This window comes from Octodon degus, unplaced genomic scaffold (assembly GCF_000260255.1).
Source record: "Octodon degus isolate 3935 unplaced genomic scaffold, OctDeg1.0 scaffold00023, whole genome shotgun sequence".
Classification (NCBI taxonomy): domain Eukaryota; kingdom Metazoa; phylum Chordata; class Mammalia; order Rodentia; family Octodontidae; genus Octodon; species Octodon degus.
The window spans coordinates 7,816,058-7,833,608 of record NW_004524599.1 but is presented as its reverse complement, the minus strand read 5'-3'; the positions used below and the strand labels follow the sequence as shown (position 1 = coordinate 7,833,608).

At 40.9% G+C, this 17,551-nt stretch overlaps 1 protein-coding gene across 1 annotated transcript in view; it reads left to right on the top strand.

The window, feature by feature from the left end:
* Positions 1-17,551, top strand: part of Sycp2l (synaptonemal complex protein 2 like) — a 76,562-nt gene that overhangs the window by 26,423 nt on the left and 32,588 nt on the right. Inside the window, exons 12-21 of the mRNA XM_023712124.1 lie at positions 1,840-1,932; positions 2,033-2,093; positions 5,224-5,369; positions 6,729-6,822; positions 7,334-7,431; positions 8,070-8,127; positions 8,223-8,307; positions 11,848-11,920; positions 15,821-15,968; positions 17,123-17,172. Coding sequence (XP_023567892.1) covers positions 1,840-1,932; positions 2,033-2,093; positions 5,224-5,369; positions 6,729-6,822; positions 7,334-7,431; positions 8,070-8,127; positions 8,223-8,307; positions 11,848-11,920; positions 15,821-15,968; positions 17,123-17,172 — 906 coding nt within the window. The remainder of the gene's footprint in view (positions 1-1,839; positions 1,933-2,032; positions 2,094-5,223; positions 5,370-6,728; positions 6,823-7,333; positions 7,432-8,069; positions 8,128-8,222; positions 8,308-11,847; positions 11,921-15,820; positions 15,969-17,122; positions 17,173-17,551) is intronic.

Sequence of the window (17,551 nt, the reverse complement as noted above, 5' to 3'; positions counted from 1 at the left end):
AAAAAAAAGGGTGCTAGCTTCTCCTAGTGATCACATCTCTTAATCATGCCATAACCACGATGTGTTACCAGTTTAAAGATTCAACTTTACTCCTAGGAAAAGGAATTGAAGGTCTATACTGTATATATGAGGCCAGTTGCAGAAATCTTGCCTTATTTTACCTTATTCATGGGTAACATTACTTGTCCTTTGAGGAGAAGGCTGATTTAGTGCTTCCTTTGATATTCCCTCTCTCTTCCCAGCACTTGAGGCCATTCCCTGTCCTCTACCTTGGATAGGATAATGCAGTGCATATCCGTACAAGCTGACCTCACGGATGAAGCACCTTCAGCACGGTGCCTTACAGTACAAGTATATGCTCTCTTTAATCCTATCTAGTGCCTTTAATCCAGGTTGACCAATTCATTTTTCACTTCCTTCCCTGGTTTTCGGACAAAGAAGGCCTTTCATGTCAAGAATTTCCAACCTAGAGTATCTTGGTTTCAGGGTAAAGTCTGTGGAGGAATCAGACCTCAGCTGAACTTTGTTGAGCCCAGTCTTCACAACATCCAAGTTTGTTTAGCATTTAGCCATTTGTGTTTCAGAGTCCCCTTGTTAGCGTCTGTGAGCTGAGCCCTCAACCCAAGGCTACAACATAAGACCTTTCTCTTTAGAGCTGGTTCCAGTAGACTAATCTTTCTGTCTCAATTCCACCTGATTTTCCTCTGGTTTTCTGCTTGGTTCTCCTTTCTAGGACTTCCCAGTTCCCCACAGGTTTTACCAGGGTCCTTTAACCTACCCTTCACACATCGTTGAGATCCTTCATTCAACTCTGTAGGTATTACAAAGCAAGCATGAATGATGAAAAGGAAAGATGTCCACGCAAGGCTGTTTATTGGAAAAACAGGTTGTAGAGTAGTAGATCTACTGCTTGCTTCACTGTTGTGGAAACTTAAAAATTGACTGTCCCTAGACCAAAAATCTGAAATACCTTCAAATTACATCTAAAGATATCTAGGAAATGTAAATTATTTTGTGTTTAGACTTAAGTCCCATGCCTAAGATAGTTTATGGTATAGATGCACAAATACTCTAAAAATCTGAAAAATTAAAAGCATGATATGCTTTTGGTACTAACCATTTTCCATAAGGGATACTCAATTATGCTGCTAGGTATAGTTTTTTTCTTTTAATACTGGGAATTGAACTCACAACCTCACACCTACCAGGCATGCACTGTGCTACAAAGCTATATTCCTAGCCCTCAATTAAGCTCCTGATATTTGTCTAGAAAAACCTCAGGGGCTGGGGACTAAGACACTATTAGTGTACCTATGGAAAGATACATATTTGTAATATAGGTGAGGCAGGGGAGGAGATGATTACATTTCTACAAATGTCACATTGTTTCAGCCTTTTATAAAATATATTTATAGTAATCAATAAAAAGTACTCTTAACTCTGGAAGACATAGCTGTGCTGTAATGAATGGTAAGTTAGATGACAAGTCATCTTTTATAGTTGATCCTCAAATCTACTTTTCTAGAAGTTTCCTTATTTATGTAGTCTGGAGTTTTCAACAGAGTACAAATTAGCTTTTTGATTCTTACCAGAAAACAAACATGTGTCCTATTTGAGTATCTATAAAAGATGCCCAGGACAGCAGGATTTTATTGGAAATGGCTTGATCCTGTGAAATTAAGATCTGTTTTTTCAAAGTGAGACAGGTCACAGAGAGGCCCTGTGTTGTTAGGATAATGCGATTTCAGGAAAAGCACAAGTTCTATCCTTTATGAATCATTTTTATCTGACTCTGATGTGATTCTTCTGTGTATGATTCATACTGAAATCTTCTTTCAGATGAGAAAACCAGCAGATGAAAAATTAGAGAAATTTTGGATTGATTTCAACCTAGGAAGTCAGAGTGTGACTTTTTATATAGACAATACTGAGGTAATGAATGGAGTTTACTTCCTGATTAGATCTAAACCCTTACAGAATGTACATTTGTAAATATGTGTTATGTGCTCATGGATTTTACTTCTTACCCAAGAGTGCTCTATGGGAACCAGTACGACTTAGAAAAGAAGCCATCATTAACTTCAGCATTACAGGTAAGATGATAATTTTAAAGCACTGTACCCAACATTTAGTCCTGAGTATTATTGCTGTTTGTGTTTGCTCTCTGTGTAGTTAATTCTAGAAGAGATTTCAGTTTTCTTTGCTAGAAGGAAGGCTGGGTAGGACAGCAGGAGGAAGACACATTGTGCACAGGACCAAGATCTGGGGTCACAGTGTTGGTGGATCCTTTTATCTGTGACTTCAGAGTTTAATTACTTTTCCAACCTCTGTGTTGTAAATATGGTTAAGATCTTCAAATAATTAAAAGCCAGCCTGGTGTATAGGTGGGTGGCTGTAATCCTAGGACTCTGGCAGGCAGAGGCAGGAGGATCACAAATTCAAGCCCAGCCTGGGTGACTTGGTGAGGCCCTGCTCCAAAATAAATCAGAAGGGCCATGGGTGTTGCTCATGAGAAGGATTTGGATTCAGTTTCTAACATTACTTAAAAATGAAAAAAAGACAGAATTGCTACATGAGCCAGCAATTTCACTTCTAAGTATGTGCGCAGGAGAACTGAAAAGAGGATCCCTAAGAGATCTCTGTAAACTTTATTCACAACTTTATTCAGAATAGTTGGAAATAACTCTAATGCCTACTGAAGAATAAATGGGTAAATAAAATGTGAGATATATACAGAGTCTATCAAAAATGTACACATGTTTCTGGAAAAGAGAAACTTGTATAAATATTTTAATACGAAGTGTATTGAGACATCGTGAGATTAATGCAAGTTACCTTTGGCTTCTACACTTGCAAGGGGTGCTCACACCAGTGGCTGTCAGCTTCCAGACATTTATTAGAACAGCAAACTTCTACTTGAGTGACCTTGGTCATTAAGATTGTTGTATATACAATTCCAATTTTTTCCCTAGGGGGTGGCATAGTAGTGGGTTTTCTGTGATAGACATCATCTTCTAGGGTCCCTCATCTGAGGGTAACATCATTTGTTGAAAAAAAAAATGTATTATTTTTCTTTTCCTGACGTGCATGGATTTTTTGGTGGTGTTGCTTGATTGGTTGGCCTGTCTGCTGTCTTTCTGTCTATCTGTCTCATATATTTTCAGCTTGAAAAGGAAGGAAAGTCTGACATACACTACAACCTGGATGAACCCTGAGAACATCGTGCCCCAAAAGACACACAGACACACAGACACACAGACACATGCACACACACACATTATGATTCCACATGGTGTCCCCAGTGGTCCACAGACCAGAAATGGAAAGTGAAATGCATGGTGGTTGGTGGGGGTCACGGGAGGGAGACAAGGAGTTGTTCAAGAGGCAGAGTTGTTTTCTTGCAAGATGAAATTATTCTGGAGGTCTGCAGTGCATTATGAACATACTTAATGCAACACTGATTGCTTTCATATATCAGTTAAAATTAAATTTTTAAAAAACATTAAAAAATCTTTTATTAATTTGATATAGGGTCTCACTACACAGCTCAGTCTCATAGTGCTCTGCCTGTCTCAGCCTCCCAAGCTCTGGGATTACAGGCATGTGCCACCATGCCCAGTTTCAGTGGCTGGCATGACACATGGGGCTTGCACTGCGTGTGGTACCAGGGCTTGAACCCGGGTCCTTGTGCTTGCCCGGGAGGCACTTAGACCACTGAGCTATTTCCCAAGCCCTAAAATTAAACTTAATATACAAAAATTACAAAGGTATATTTAACATAGATTTTTTTTTTTTGTGGCCACAATTTAAAAAATGGTTTTAGTGCGTGTCCACCCTGTCCCTCAGAGCAGTAGCGATGGCAGCCGAGTTCCCGTGGTGCGTGCTTCTGCTCCTGAAATCCCAGCCTGCGCCCCCTTAGTCTCTTCTAGCTTTTGCTGCTTCCAACTGACTTTATAACTTATTCTTGAACTCAGTGAGTTTTAGTCAAAGCTAATTTTTCTTTTAAAATTAATTCCCACCACACCACAGTGATATATGTGCACCCATGTTTATAGCCGCACAATCTGTTATAGCTAAATCTTGGCAACAACTCGAATACCCACAAACGTGGTATTTTTACACAATGGAGTATTACTCAGCTATAAAGAAAGAAAAACTCGAGGCTTTTATAGGTAAATGGATGCGACTAGCAATCACACTCATAAGTGAAACAAGTCAGACTCACGTGTGTGAACATTGTACTGTCTCCCTAGTGTGGGAACCTGAAAAAGTAAGATCTGAGAGGTACAACGGACACTGGGAAAGGGCAAGAAACTGTGCAAAAGGAAAGAACAATGGGATGAGGGCAAGGAGGAAGCAAGGACGGGAAAGACCATGGATGCGCATACATAGGGTAGCTACAGTGATTGTGCTGCTAATTTCTGTTGTTTCAGGTTATTTATTTATTTATATTTATTTATTTTCATTTTCTTGGCGGAACTGGGGATTGAACTCAGGCCCTTGTGCTTGCCAGGGAAGCACTTATTCTATTGAGCCATCTCCACAGCCCTGTTGTTTTTGTAAGGGTGCAGTTAATACTCAAAATTTATTTTGACCCATTTTACATGCTAATGTTTGGTAATCTGAGCAACTACTTTGAAGACAACGATGTGCAGTGTGACAACCGTCGTTGAATTCCTGTCATCTTATTTTTTCGGAAATCCTATCATTTCTAATGTTTTATCTATTTTTTAAATTCTCTTTAAAAAATAAAATTACCATTTGTCATGGGGTGGAGGCCCCGCCGCGTACTTTGGTCTGAGGTAGATGTCTCACCACAGTGCCGCCATGTCTTCTTGGAGAAATCTGTTGAAATGGAGAAGGATGTTCCCTTTAGCACACTGAACTCTAGAAATAAGTGGATTTCCAAGAAAGAAGAATAAATATTGTGCACAGTCTATTTGGAAGCAGAATACCTGTTGTGTAAGCAAAACACTGTTAAAGATTGAGTTGCCGAGGACGAACATCTCCATTTCTTTGCTGGTAAAGGAAGCTGTTTCCTATTGTTGAAAGTTTCACCACCTAATACAGTAATTTCAGAGTAATTTTATTTAATGCAATTTCTTTTCAACTTATCAAAGAAAAGTTGACCACTTGACAGATTTCCAGGTACAGTTATTTAAAATAAATTTAAATTAGATTTTTCAGCCTGTTGATATGCATTATGTACTATATTTTTGTTAGAAAATGAGGAGGTCAAGATATTTGTCATTCACCTGAAGGAGCCTGTTGTTATCAATAAAAAAGAAGCGACGAAAATAGAGATCCACTTTGGTGTGCAGGTCCACATCTCCCACGCCTCTGTTCAAGCTTTAGGAGAAGACAAACAGGTGGCAGCTTCACTCTTTTTTTTTTTTGGTGGAACCGGGGATTGAACTCAGACCCTTGTGCTTGCTAGGGAAGCACTTACTCCACTGAGCCATCTTCCCCAGCCCCCGCAGCTTCACTTTTATTTGAAGATGTAGTAGTGTGCTTCACAGCTTTTGCATTTCCCTATTGGGTTTTGGTGTGAGCATTTGGTCAGGCGAAAGACCTGATCTTTAAGTACCTGAGGCAAGTTGCACAAATAAGCTCCAGTTGCAAGGACACTGGGTGTGGAAGGAAAGCCACGTGGATAAGCCATTGGGGGCCAAGGGGTTTGGTGTGACATTCAGTGTCCCCAGTGCATAAGTAGACAGGCTGCAGCTGTTGGGGCCCTCTCTCCCTCTCCCTTCCTCCCTCTCTCCCTCTCCCTTCCTCCCTCTCTCCTTCCCTCCTTTCCTGCTTTTCTTCCTCTTCCATCAGAAGAGAGGGCTCCTTTGGCCTCAGTTTTCTTTCAAACAAACAAAGACTTGATCTTTAACATCCTCTGAAAAACAGAGTTGAGAGTTCTGGGCTCTAACCCTAGTTTCCTTTTCATGTGTCACTGTCTTAACTATGTGGGATGCAAAACCTCACTGAGCTTCCAGAAGCTTTGTCCCACTTTTGTGAGTGACTGGAAGCTCTTCTAGGATAACATCACCTCCTCAGCACCTTCTTCCCAGAGTCCTGAGGGTGGTCACCGGGCTTCTGGGAGATTCCTACGTTCTCATGAAGAGACATGAGGATGCCCCGGGGGTTTTCCCAAAATTCTCTCTGCTGGTCTTAGCTTATGGAAAGATCTACATGTATTATAGATTGGTATTGTTCCCCTCTAACTTTAATACTTCCTGCTTATATATAAGCACAAGAGCCTTCTCTTCACATAAATAGTAGGTAAGGCAAAAAAATGTAAGAGATGAAATATTAATGGCTGATTGGAAGTTGAATACAAAGGCCAGCGACCTGTGGGTGAGAGTCTCAAGCTAACATATTTTTCATTTGAGTGAACATGATAGCGTTTTATATGAAGTACTCTGAAAATAGTTTCCAAACACCCTTTGAAAAGACCATTTCATGAGTAAGAAAGAAATAAAAGAATCAATGAAGCTGTTCACACTCTGTGTTAGGTATCATGTTTCTAACACATGACTTTTGGGTGCACACTGAGGCCATGGCAGATAGGAAGACACCAGGAGAGAGGGGTCAAGGGCAGGGCAATAGCCAGAGCTGGAGCTGAGGGAAGAGGTAGGGAAGGAAGCCAGAAACAGGAAAATAATCCTTCAAGGGAGGGCACTCAGATGGCTAGCTATGCCTTTTGAAAGTCATGTGGTATTTGGCTTGCATTTCAGGTATTGCCTGTTCAGGTGAAAATCTCCCCAGAACGCTTTAGTAAGTTTGAGAAAGAAGACGGTGAGAGTCCTGGTGACCTTGGAAGACAACCAGGTATATTGGGAGGTAACAAAACCCTTGTCTTTGCATTTTCCATAAAAGCCCTGATAAAACCCTGCTGGTTCTGGAGGTCCCTGGAAATCTGTGGTTCTGAGAGTTGTGAACAGAGCTGGGTACAGCTCAGTGATCGGGTCCTTGCCTTGTGTGTGTGAGGCCCTGGGATCCACCCCAGCACCACAGAAACAGTCAGTGTGTGGAGGGATAGCGATTAATAGCTTTGAGTCATTTTCCCCAGCTAATAAAGTCTCTCTTTGGGGCCAGCTGGAAATGACAACAAATGCTGGGGGTGACAGGAGCTCCTATCTACCTGTGGAGCCGATCTCTCTGGGGTTCCTTCCTAAGAGCTCCTGGATGTCTTCTTTGAGATTTAAGGCAGAACCTGACTACCAGCTTTGACCAAAAGATGCAAAGCAGCAGAAGCACATGTCCTGTGCAGAGCAATGGAGGATGTGTCACTGTGGTGCATGGCTACTGACGTTATAAATGCCCTTCTTCATGTTTATAGAACAGGCAGAAGAATCCACTGAACAAGCCAAGTCTGTCAGCCCTGGAGACAACCAGTGTGTGACTACTCTGCTGTTGGAAGCTCAGTCTGGAACTCCTGTGAGTAGAGTGAGCTGGGGAGGAGGTTGCACCTTCCCAGTGGGTGCATTCTGGCTTCACTTGTAGACTCCGCTTCTAGTCCGGAATCTGTCAATAATTTAACCATCCCCCTCCAGATTACTTTTGTCCACTTAGTTTGTGTTCTGCCCTTTGTTCGACTTGGCTTCCATGGAATGCCTGACTTGGTTGGCTTCTGCCTTCTCATTCGCTGCTGCAAGATCTGGAGATTGATGTTGGGAAAGGAGCCTAGTATTAGGCATCAGATGTGCTTCCACTTAGGCCCTGTGGGAACTTGGACAAATTAATTAATATCACTACTCTTGGGGCATCACGTCATACCAGAGAGGGAACAGCTAGGTCACAGGAAGGCTTTCATGGGATTTAAAACAGGGACTAAGAGCTAGCTAAGAGGGAGCATTCTGCTGTGATAGTCACAGTAGGATGACTGTAGGATGACATCTCATTTAAGAGAGAGGATTTTTGAATATTTTTACAGGTTTAAATGTTTAAGCAGGTATTCTTTATCAGATTTAAATATTTAATGATGTGTACATGGGACAACATTAATATGCACAATTTTTATGTGTCAGTTAAATTTTTCAAAAAATGTATAAAATACTACATTCTTTTTCTTGCAGCAAAGAAATGCACATGATCATTCATCTGAACAATTGAAAGTGGGTGACATGCAACAAGGTCTGATATATCTTCTCTATTGTAAGTAAGACCCAAATAACATGTTAAAATAGTCAAGACACTGAACACTTTTTGTTCTTAAATTTGGTCTCTAGAAGTTACTCCAAAACATGAATATTCTTCAGATGTACAGGAATCACCAGCTGAAATTCAGGCTCCTAAATTAGATGACAAATCTAGGTAAGTGCTTTTTTCTTTTTACAGCTTCTTTTGGTCTTTAATCAACACATACAAATGGTCCATCGTTATGGAGTATAGTGACCTGTCCATCGTCAAATGATCTCTTCATGGAATTTAGCATTTCTGTCTTAAACACTTTCCAAAGCTATGTGACAAGAACACTTAGAATCCTCTCTCCTAGTCTTGAAATATGGACACCAATATTCATAACTGCTCTTACCCCTTTGTGCTATGGAACATAAGCATTTGCGTGTTGTGTGTAACCGAATTGGTACCCAGGGGCCAACACTCTCGTCAGTCACTTGGCAGTCCCAGCCTCGGCGGCTGTGCTCCTACTCTTCCTTTCTGAGTCTGAATTTTGAAGTTTGTACATATAAGTCAGATCATACAGTATTTCTTTCTGGATCTGTTTCATTTCGCTCAGCAGAATGTCTTCCAGGTCATATTATTGATCAAGTGTGGTCAACTAGTTTTCTTCTGTGTATCTATGCCACATTGTCTTTGCTCCTGTCTTGGTGGAAAGTTGGCTGGTTTCCATGCCTTGGTTATTATGAAACCAGTAACTACACAGGTCATTGCAAATGTGAGCACCACAAGTCTGTGCTCTGGATTTCCCCCCACTTCCTGCATCTGGACTTGCCTTCACCAAAAGAGAGAGTGTTGTGAGGGGCTTTTGGTTTGAGCAATGTTGGCATGAGCTCCTGATCCATGGGCTTTGCACGTAGACTCCCAGAAATGTAGTTTTCTGTAGCAAAATACTGACTTTGAGATTGAAGGACACAAGGTCAATATACAAAACCAGTCTTCAATGTGCTAATCAAAAATTGAAATAAAACCAATCTTATGTTTAATAGTGTTAAAATATTCATTTAAGTGCTTGACATGTATTTCTAAGCATCCTCAAAGTGTGTACACTTAAAACTTTAAGACATTGCTGAGAAAAATTAAGATCTAAAAAAAATACAGAAACACATTCTGTTCTTGGGATGATGGAAGACTCAATATGATGTCATTTATTTTCAAAATTGATCTAAGGGTTTAATACAATTCCCAGTTCAAATCCCAGTAGGCTTTTTTAATATAAAAGAAATGGGCAAAGGACCAAGGATACCTAAAACTTTGGAAAGAAAGTGAAAGGACTACTGCCTGCTTTCAACATTTACCATAAAGCTACATTGCTCAAGAACGTGGTGTTGACAGAAAGATAGGAACATGCTAAATTCCAGAAAAAGCCCCGTATGGATTGGACAAAAATGCAAAGATAATTCAGTGGAGAAGAGACTTTTTAAAAATAAGTAGTACTAAAATAATGGAATATCATTTTATTTTTTTGATACAGCATTCTCACTACACAGTTCCAACTCACAGTGATCCTTCTGTCTCAGCCTCCCTGGTGCGGGGGTTCCAGGCACGTCCCACCATATGCCCAGGGTTCTGGGTCAGGCATGGTGTGCGGTACTGGAGACTGAACTGGAGATAGAACTTATGCTGCTGAGCTATCTCCCTAACCCAATAATGGAATATCTTGATAGAAGAAAAATGACCTTGTTTCCTTATTTTCATCACGTAGACAATGTAAAATGAGTCATAGATGTATATGTAAAACCTACTTAAAAACATGAGAAAAAAACCCCCTTTGCATTAGGCAAAGATTTTTTAGTTATAATAGAGTCACAAAAGAATAAATTGATGAATTAGATTTCATCAAAGTAAAAAATATCTGTATTCTTTGTAAGCTATTGTTAGATGAAAGAACTATCCACAACCTTACTGAAAATACTGGTAATGAACTTGTGTGTGAAATGTAGCAAGAGCTCTCAGAATTCACTAGTAAAGGTAAAACCCAATGAAAATATAGGCAAAAGACTTGAATAGCTACTTGACCAAGAAAAATATGGGTAACAGATGATACCAGTAGTTATTAGGGAAATGCAAATGAAAACTAATGAGGTACACTCCACATCTCTTTGAGCAGCAAAATTACAGGCCGGGGAGATAGCTCAGCAGCATAAACACCTGTCTGGCAAGCACAAGGTCCCAAGTGTGATCCCTGGTATTGCCAAAAAAAGAAAAAGACTACCATGTACTTATATGAATGTGGAGCAGGTGAAACTTATACCCCGCTCATACGATATTAAGTACATACCCATCTTGTAATCTAGCTGTGGTCAGTATGGTCAGTGCTATGGTCAGGGATTGGTCAGTGCTATGTCCCCACAAAGGAACGCTAATGGATGTTCACAGCAACTCTGTTTGTGACATCTCCAAACCAGAACCAGCTCTTCCCTTGTGCAGCTTGAGTATCTCTTGTCCACAGTGACCTTAGATTGTCTTGGAATCTGGATTGTTTTCACACCTCAGAACAGCTGGATAGATATGATCTTGGGGATGGGGCGAAGTCTAAACACAAAGCTTAATTTTGCTCCTATATCCCTCACACAGACCCTATGGGTAATTTTTTACAATTCTGTTTTGAGCACCTGCGTTTTGACCACCACATGAGGTCAGGAGTGGGTGTTTTGCTGTGCAAGAAGTTCTGGATTTGGGAACATTTGGGTCTTCCAGGTTAGAGCTACTTACCCGTGTGTTGACATCTTGGTTGCAGTTCCTTTAGCTACATGCCCAGAAGTGGTAGTTCTGTAATTTTTTTTTTAAAGGTATCTGAATGTTGTTTTTCGTAACAGTGGCTCTTTTTATTCTCCCTAGCAGCATACAAGGAGCGCCAGTTGCTCTACATCCTCTCTAAACTCATCTTAAAAAAAAAAAAAAAAAAAGGCTTGGGAGGTAGTTCAGTGGTCTAAGTGCCTGCTTGGCAGTTGTGAGGTCTACAGTTCAATTCCCAGCACTTCATGCTTTGCCAGCTCCAGAAGTCTGGGTGTACCATGGCCAGCCCCAAAACTGGTCGTGGTGGAGCATGCCTATAATCTCAGTGCTGGGGAGGCTGAGACAGGAGGATCACTAGAGTTTGATCTACTTAGTGAGACCCTGTAATCAAAAGAAAAAAAAACCCACATATATATGCATATATGTATATGTATGTGTATATATGTAAGAAGTTAATATTAAAAATATGTAAGTAACTCACCAGTTGATGGCAGGAAACCGAATGACTCTATTAAAAACTCGGGAAATGACCTGAATCAATACCGTTTTGAAGAAGACACACAGAGGCCAGCAGGTATACCGAAAGGTGTGCAACCTCACTGTTTACCAGTGGAAGCTCCCAGGTGGTCCTGGGTAAGACCAGGCTTGAGGATGCCTGTGGTCTGGCTTTTGTGGATCCCATGCTCCATCTCTCTTTGTATGTCTGACAAAGCATTCAACCAAACTTTATTTATCTTTAAAGAAGCAGTTCTCATCTGCCCGAGAAGCTACACAAATAGACTACAGGCTAAGAAGTCAGCCTGCAGAATGGGGTGTTCCGTGAGCTGGCTCGTGGTCAGGCACAGGATGCAAAAGGAGAAAGCAGAGCCCTGAACTGAGATAAGGTGGAGAGGGGTGGACGGGCCAGGCCCCTTCATGTGATGTGTTTTGTTTTAGGGAAGATTCTGCTTTTGAGGATGGTACAAAGCAAGACAGAGAGACATCGGGCACAAAGAAAAAGAGGACGTCGGTAATAATTTTTGTTATTTTAAGGTTATGCTTCACAAATTTCTGTTATCTGCATACCGTCTTCAAAATATGCCATAGCTCTACCATTTCTCTAAATTTTTCTTATTTTAGGAGGAATTACTTGATAGGTTTCAGAGGCAACAGTGATGGTGGCAGTTATGGTGGCGCAGCAGAGAAGCAGAAATGGGGGAGGGAAAGCCTTTATAGACTCTAAACACACGGAGAGGACTGAGGGCAGGGAGAAGGGCGGATCTTCTGACCTGAGACAAGCGAGCCTGAGACTTTATGGACATCTGCCAGGGGCGGAGCTTGAGGGGCGGGTTTAGTGACGTGTCAGGAGCTGATTGGAGGCTCCCTTGTGTGGACGGGAAAGGTCAGAGGAAGCTGTACCCAGGGCTGGAGTGGGGAAGGAGGAGGAAGTGGTCATTGGGAAGATAAGCTGTTGCTTTAAGGGCTTCAGCCATATCAGAAGACCACCATAATTCAGCAATTCTTACTAGGGCCATAACCTATCATTACTTCCATTTCAAATGGAAAATCAGCATTAATTCTAACAAATTTGGTGGACAGATCCACCAAATGAATAACAATTAAAGATAACAATGTTAACCCCACCAAACTATACCCTTATGTAATGTATTTTCTATTTTTAAATCCATTTGTATAGCAGGCTTCATTGACCATTAACTCCAAAAGGGAAAATCTGCCATAGCCAGGCTGGCCCAGTGACTGGACAGATAATAAACTCAGCCAAGGGGAAACATTTCATGTTGAATCCTATTTGTGGGCAAACAGATAATGGCAGAGTTGAAGATGGACTCCTCCAGGCAGCCCTTTCCCGCTGTAGCAAGCTCTCACTCACTCTCTGGACTGCATGCTAACTCTAGAGAGAGGTTGGGTCTCCTCCCCATTGTGTTCCAAAGTGGTGGGGAGGGGTGTTGCCAGGGTAACCAGTACTTAAGGTCACAAAGAGAGCAATCAGAAAAGTAGATCTCCCCGGCATCTTTTCTTAAAACTCTTTTTTGGATAAATTAGGTTTTAAACCTAATCCTGTGCTTGATTTCTTGGAAGAAAAATATTAAGTGGAAGAGAAGCACCTGAGACTTACCCCGACTAGATCAGATCTGTCCAATAGTTGTAAAGGATGTTTCATGGGTGCAGGGACATGGTTTTGTGTGTGTGTAAACCGAATGGCAACTGTCCCGGGTCACTGCTGATAACTTTCACTCAGGAGAGCATAGCGCTCTGCATGCGCAGCCAGTGTATTAGAAATCTCTAGCAGTCATTCTGTGACAAGTGTTTCTGACATTGAAATCATGATCGCCCTCATGACAAATGGGATGACCCCTTCTAGCTTCTAGCAATGGTTCCGTTGTACTGCTGCTTGGGGCTCAAACCGGTCTTCAGAAGGTACTGAAATTTGGGTCCTTTCTGAGACTCTGACTTAATCCCATACCTTGGAATTTTTTAAGTCTGTCTTCTGGTGATTCTATCATGCAGCCATTTATGAGGACCATTGCTCTAGGTACTTGAGTTTTGTAAATAACTTTGAATGCCTTTTGTATAAAGCCAAAGAAACTGAGAAGGCCTTGCTGCATACTGTTTAGATTGGATGCATGAAATGAAACAATGCTTGCTTTTAATAAAACACTGGGCTGAAGTACAGTGGAGCAATTGTGGGGGCCACTTCAGGGGTTTTCCTTAAGTAAAGTTTATGATGCAAGTAAGCCTGGATCACCAACTTCCTTGTAAAAGTTACCTTCTCTAATCAATATAAATGGATGAATGGTGATGTGAGTATGTGCTTAGGCATTCTAGAGACTGAACACTGGTCAGCCTTACAGAAGAGGGAAACGCTGCCTTTTCCAACTCCATGGGTGCAGATCAGGGACGCTATGTTGAGTGACATAAGCCGGCCACAGGCCAGTCCTGCATGGTCTCTCTCCTAGGGAATTTTATTTTTTAAAATTAATTTTATTGAGAAACAAATAGCAATGAGACAGTTTCAAAACCAATTAGGACAGTTTCAATAGTTAATACATTGTATATTGTTGTCTTTGTAGTAGTTATTCATAGTACAAGATGCAGACATGATATCCTGTCCAAACACTATTAGTACAAATCTTTCTTCTCACTGAATTGAGAAAGTAGCTGTATATCTATCCTAACTATTTTGAATATACAGATACAAAATGATTGGTTGTTCATTTTATCCCCTTTTTTTGTTTAGTTTTGCCAGAGATGAGTATTCCATTGCCATTTAAATATTGTAGGTGTGTGAATTCAGCAAAATAATACAATATACTCCAGTAGTCCATAATAGTAGTGGGTTATCCATAGGACTGGCAATGTCAGAAGTTGTTGACTTGAGCCTTTTACAGCTCAGCATATTAATATGGCTTTACTTTTTATACCTCGTTTTTATACTTTTCTGCTGGTTGGTTAAGACCAAGATAAAGCAAGACCTATATAAAAAATGTTACTTTTGTATGTGACAAAGTCAGTCAGATCCCCTCAGGATTTACCCTGAAACCATGTACAGCAGTTTGTAGATCCTTTGTCAGTGTCAGCCATGTGGATTATAGGGAATTTTAAAAAGTTGAATTTGAAGAAACAACGTTTGCCAGATGTTTAGGATTGGGATTTGGGATGATGTTGATTAAAGGTATCAAAATTTATTTAGACAGGAAGAATGAATGTGGAAGATCTATTGTGCACTGCAAAGTATACTTAATATAGAGAGATACTTGAGGGTAGGTTTTAGGTGTTTTATTCACAAATAAGTGAGGTGATATGTATATTAGATTGATTTAACTATTCTATAAGCAGTATATCATGTTGTATACCATAAATATGTACAATTTTTGTTCTTTAAAAATGAATACTATAAAATGCTAAATGGCAAGTAAGCATTCTAAAAGAGGAGTTAATAGGAAAGAAAACAAATCCTTGCCCCCCTGAGCCAGGGGAAGCTTGGCTCAGGGTTAACCTGGGAGCGCAGGAGCTGACTTGGCGCTTTCCATCTCAGGTGAGAGAAATCCTTTGGCTGTGTGTTTTACTTGAGAAATCTCTGTGCTACTTCACTGTTTAATGTGTTTGGGTGCCTCAGAATCCCTCTGCTCGCGTGCGAATTGTTTTGGCTGAACAGCAGAGCCCCCAAAGGGCCATGTGTGGGGATCAGGTCCCTGGGAACACCCAGCAGACAGCACTCAGGGTGTGCTTTTGTGTTAAAGTAAGAAAAACTCTATATTGGGCTTAAACATTTTTTGCCACATCATTTGTAAAAAAATTAACACAAAATTTAAAAAGGTTTAAAATATATAAATATCAAAATGCAGTTGAGTCATTCACCAGAGCAGATTAATCTTATAATAAATATGTAAAAAGGCTAGGCTTAATTTAAAAATGTATTAAACTTGAAACAGAAATGACCCTGCTTGGTTTTAGTACTTCAGAGCATGTCTTTGTAAAAAGATATTTTTATACTTTTATCATTTGAGTTTGTGCTTTGAACTTATAGCGCTGGCACAAGATTCAGATGCGTTTGCTTTTTGGCTGTTCTGTAGCTATTGTTCAGTTGCAAATAGGACTGGGAAAACAATTTTGTCATCTTTGACAACAGCGAGCTGGTTGGGAATTGATTGAAGGAATTGTTTTTGTCCTGTGTATTTTGGCTGTGTGTTTTACTTGAGAAGTCTCTGTGCTGCTTCACTGTTTAATGTGTTTGGGTGCCTCAGATCCCTCTGTATTTTTATTATGGAAGGGAGTCCAGTCTCCTAGGGTCGTATTCTTTCATGTCTAACAGCCCTGCATTTAATGTATAGTGTATGCAGTAATATGCTTACCTGTGCATTCATTAGCTCTAGTACCCCTTTAAAAGTTCTTATCAACTCTGTAAAAGTTTAATTACAGGAAGCATCTCTTTTCTGAGAGAGAGCACGATTCAAGTTCCAGTGCCAGTGAACGATCCTGGACCAGTAACCAGAAAAGGAAATCCTTAAAATCATACTCCAGCAGAAGGAAGACAAGGGTGAGAAGTAATCTGAAGAGTAAGTGTGGTGCTTGGTATCTTCTGTGTGGCTTCTCACCTAACTGGGTATTCAGCATGGCTGAGGGTGCCAGAGACAAATATGATCTTGTGCCCTGTTTTCCTGTTATAATTACACTGGGAAGGTAAGATGCATGCGCCTGCAGCAATGTTATGGGATTAGCTAACAATTGCTAAATGTGAGTTATAGGTAGGTAGAGTAGGAGTTCAGGTAAGAATCTGGCATGAGTAGGAATTATCTTCAAGTAAGAGGTAGGTGGGATTTGAACTAGTCCCTGGGAAAAGAATAGGACTTGAGGAGCTTAAGAGGAGAGAAACACTGGTAGGTTAAACTACTAACATAAAACAGGGTTGTGGAGGAGATCTTCAAGGACAAGATGTGGAACAGAGAATTCGTGCTGAGTAGTGAGGGACAAAGTCGAATAATTGGAAAGGGATCTTAATGGTGGACCCTTGAGCAAGATGCCAGAGTGGACATCTCTTTTAGTGCTGGCCTGTATAATATTTTTTTATTTTTTATTTTAAGGAAGGGTCTCACTACTAGATCAGACTCATAGTGAGCCTCCTGCTTACAGCTTCCCAAGAGCTGGGATTACAGGGGCACACCACCACACCCAGTCTCAATTGCCGTCTCAGTGGGCCCTGGGGGTGGGGCCAGCACAGCAGGCCTGGGGTTCGAACCCCGGCCCCTGCACCTGCTTGCAGGTGCTTTATCTGTTGAGTTATTAGGCCAGCCCTTGGCCTGTGTAATTATTATACCCTCATCTTCCTTTTGCTGGAGTATGGTTTTAAGGACTTCCTTTTCTGGTTACTGGCCCAGGATCGTTCATTGGTGCTGGAACTTGAATCGTGCTCTCTCAGAAAAGAGATGCTTCTTGTAATTAAACTTTTACAGAGTTGATAAGAACTTTTAAAGGGGTACTAGAGCTAATGAACGCACAGTTAAACATACTAATACATATACTATGAATTAATGCTAGGAGATGGAGAAATGGAACTTTGTGTAATTATTAATGCATGTCAATTGCATAAAAATGGATTGCACGATGACATGTCCAAAACACACACACATTGTGTCATGCTTTGATCATGAAAGGCATTGCTGCTTTTGTCATACTTACACATGTCTGTCCCATCTTTTCTTTCATGTCTCAGTCTTGCCACTTTTCCCTCACAGTAGCAGCAGCGAACAGGAGAAAGACCGAGTAAGTACATTTTGTTGGGCGGCTGTGAGTCTGCATGGGTTACCCGGCATTCGTTTCGCGCACACACGAAATCTTCCTGAGTAACTGTGGCTTTCTGTGTGCCCATCACTGACAAGAGAAGCTACAGGGACTGCTAAACCCTTCATGGGAGTCTTAGGTAAGGGTTTGGGATCGCTTATCATTGTTCACAAGGGTTGCTGAAGGATCATTACTGTGAATGATGGTAAAATCTCAGCTTTCTGATTTCAGACCGAGATCTGCTCTTGTGAATTTGTGTGTGTGTGTGTGTGTGTGTGTGTGTGTGTGTGTGTATTTTAGGGAAGGGTCTACAGGGTGTTCAGGGTCTCACTATTAGATTGGACTTGTAGGGGTTCTCCTG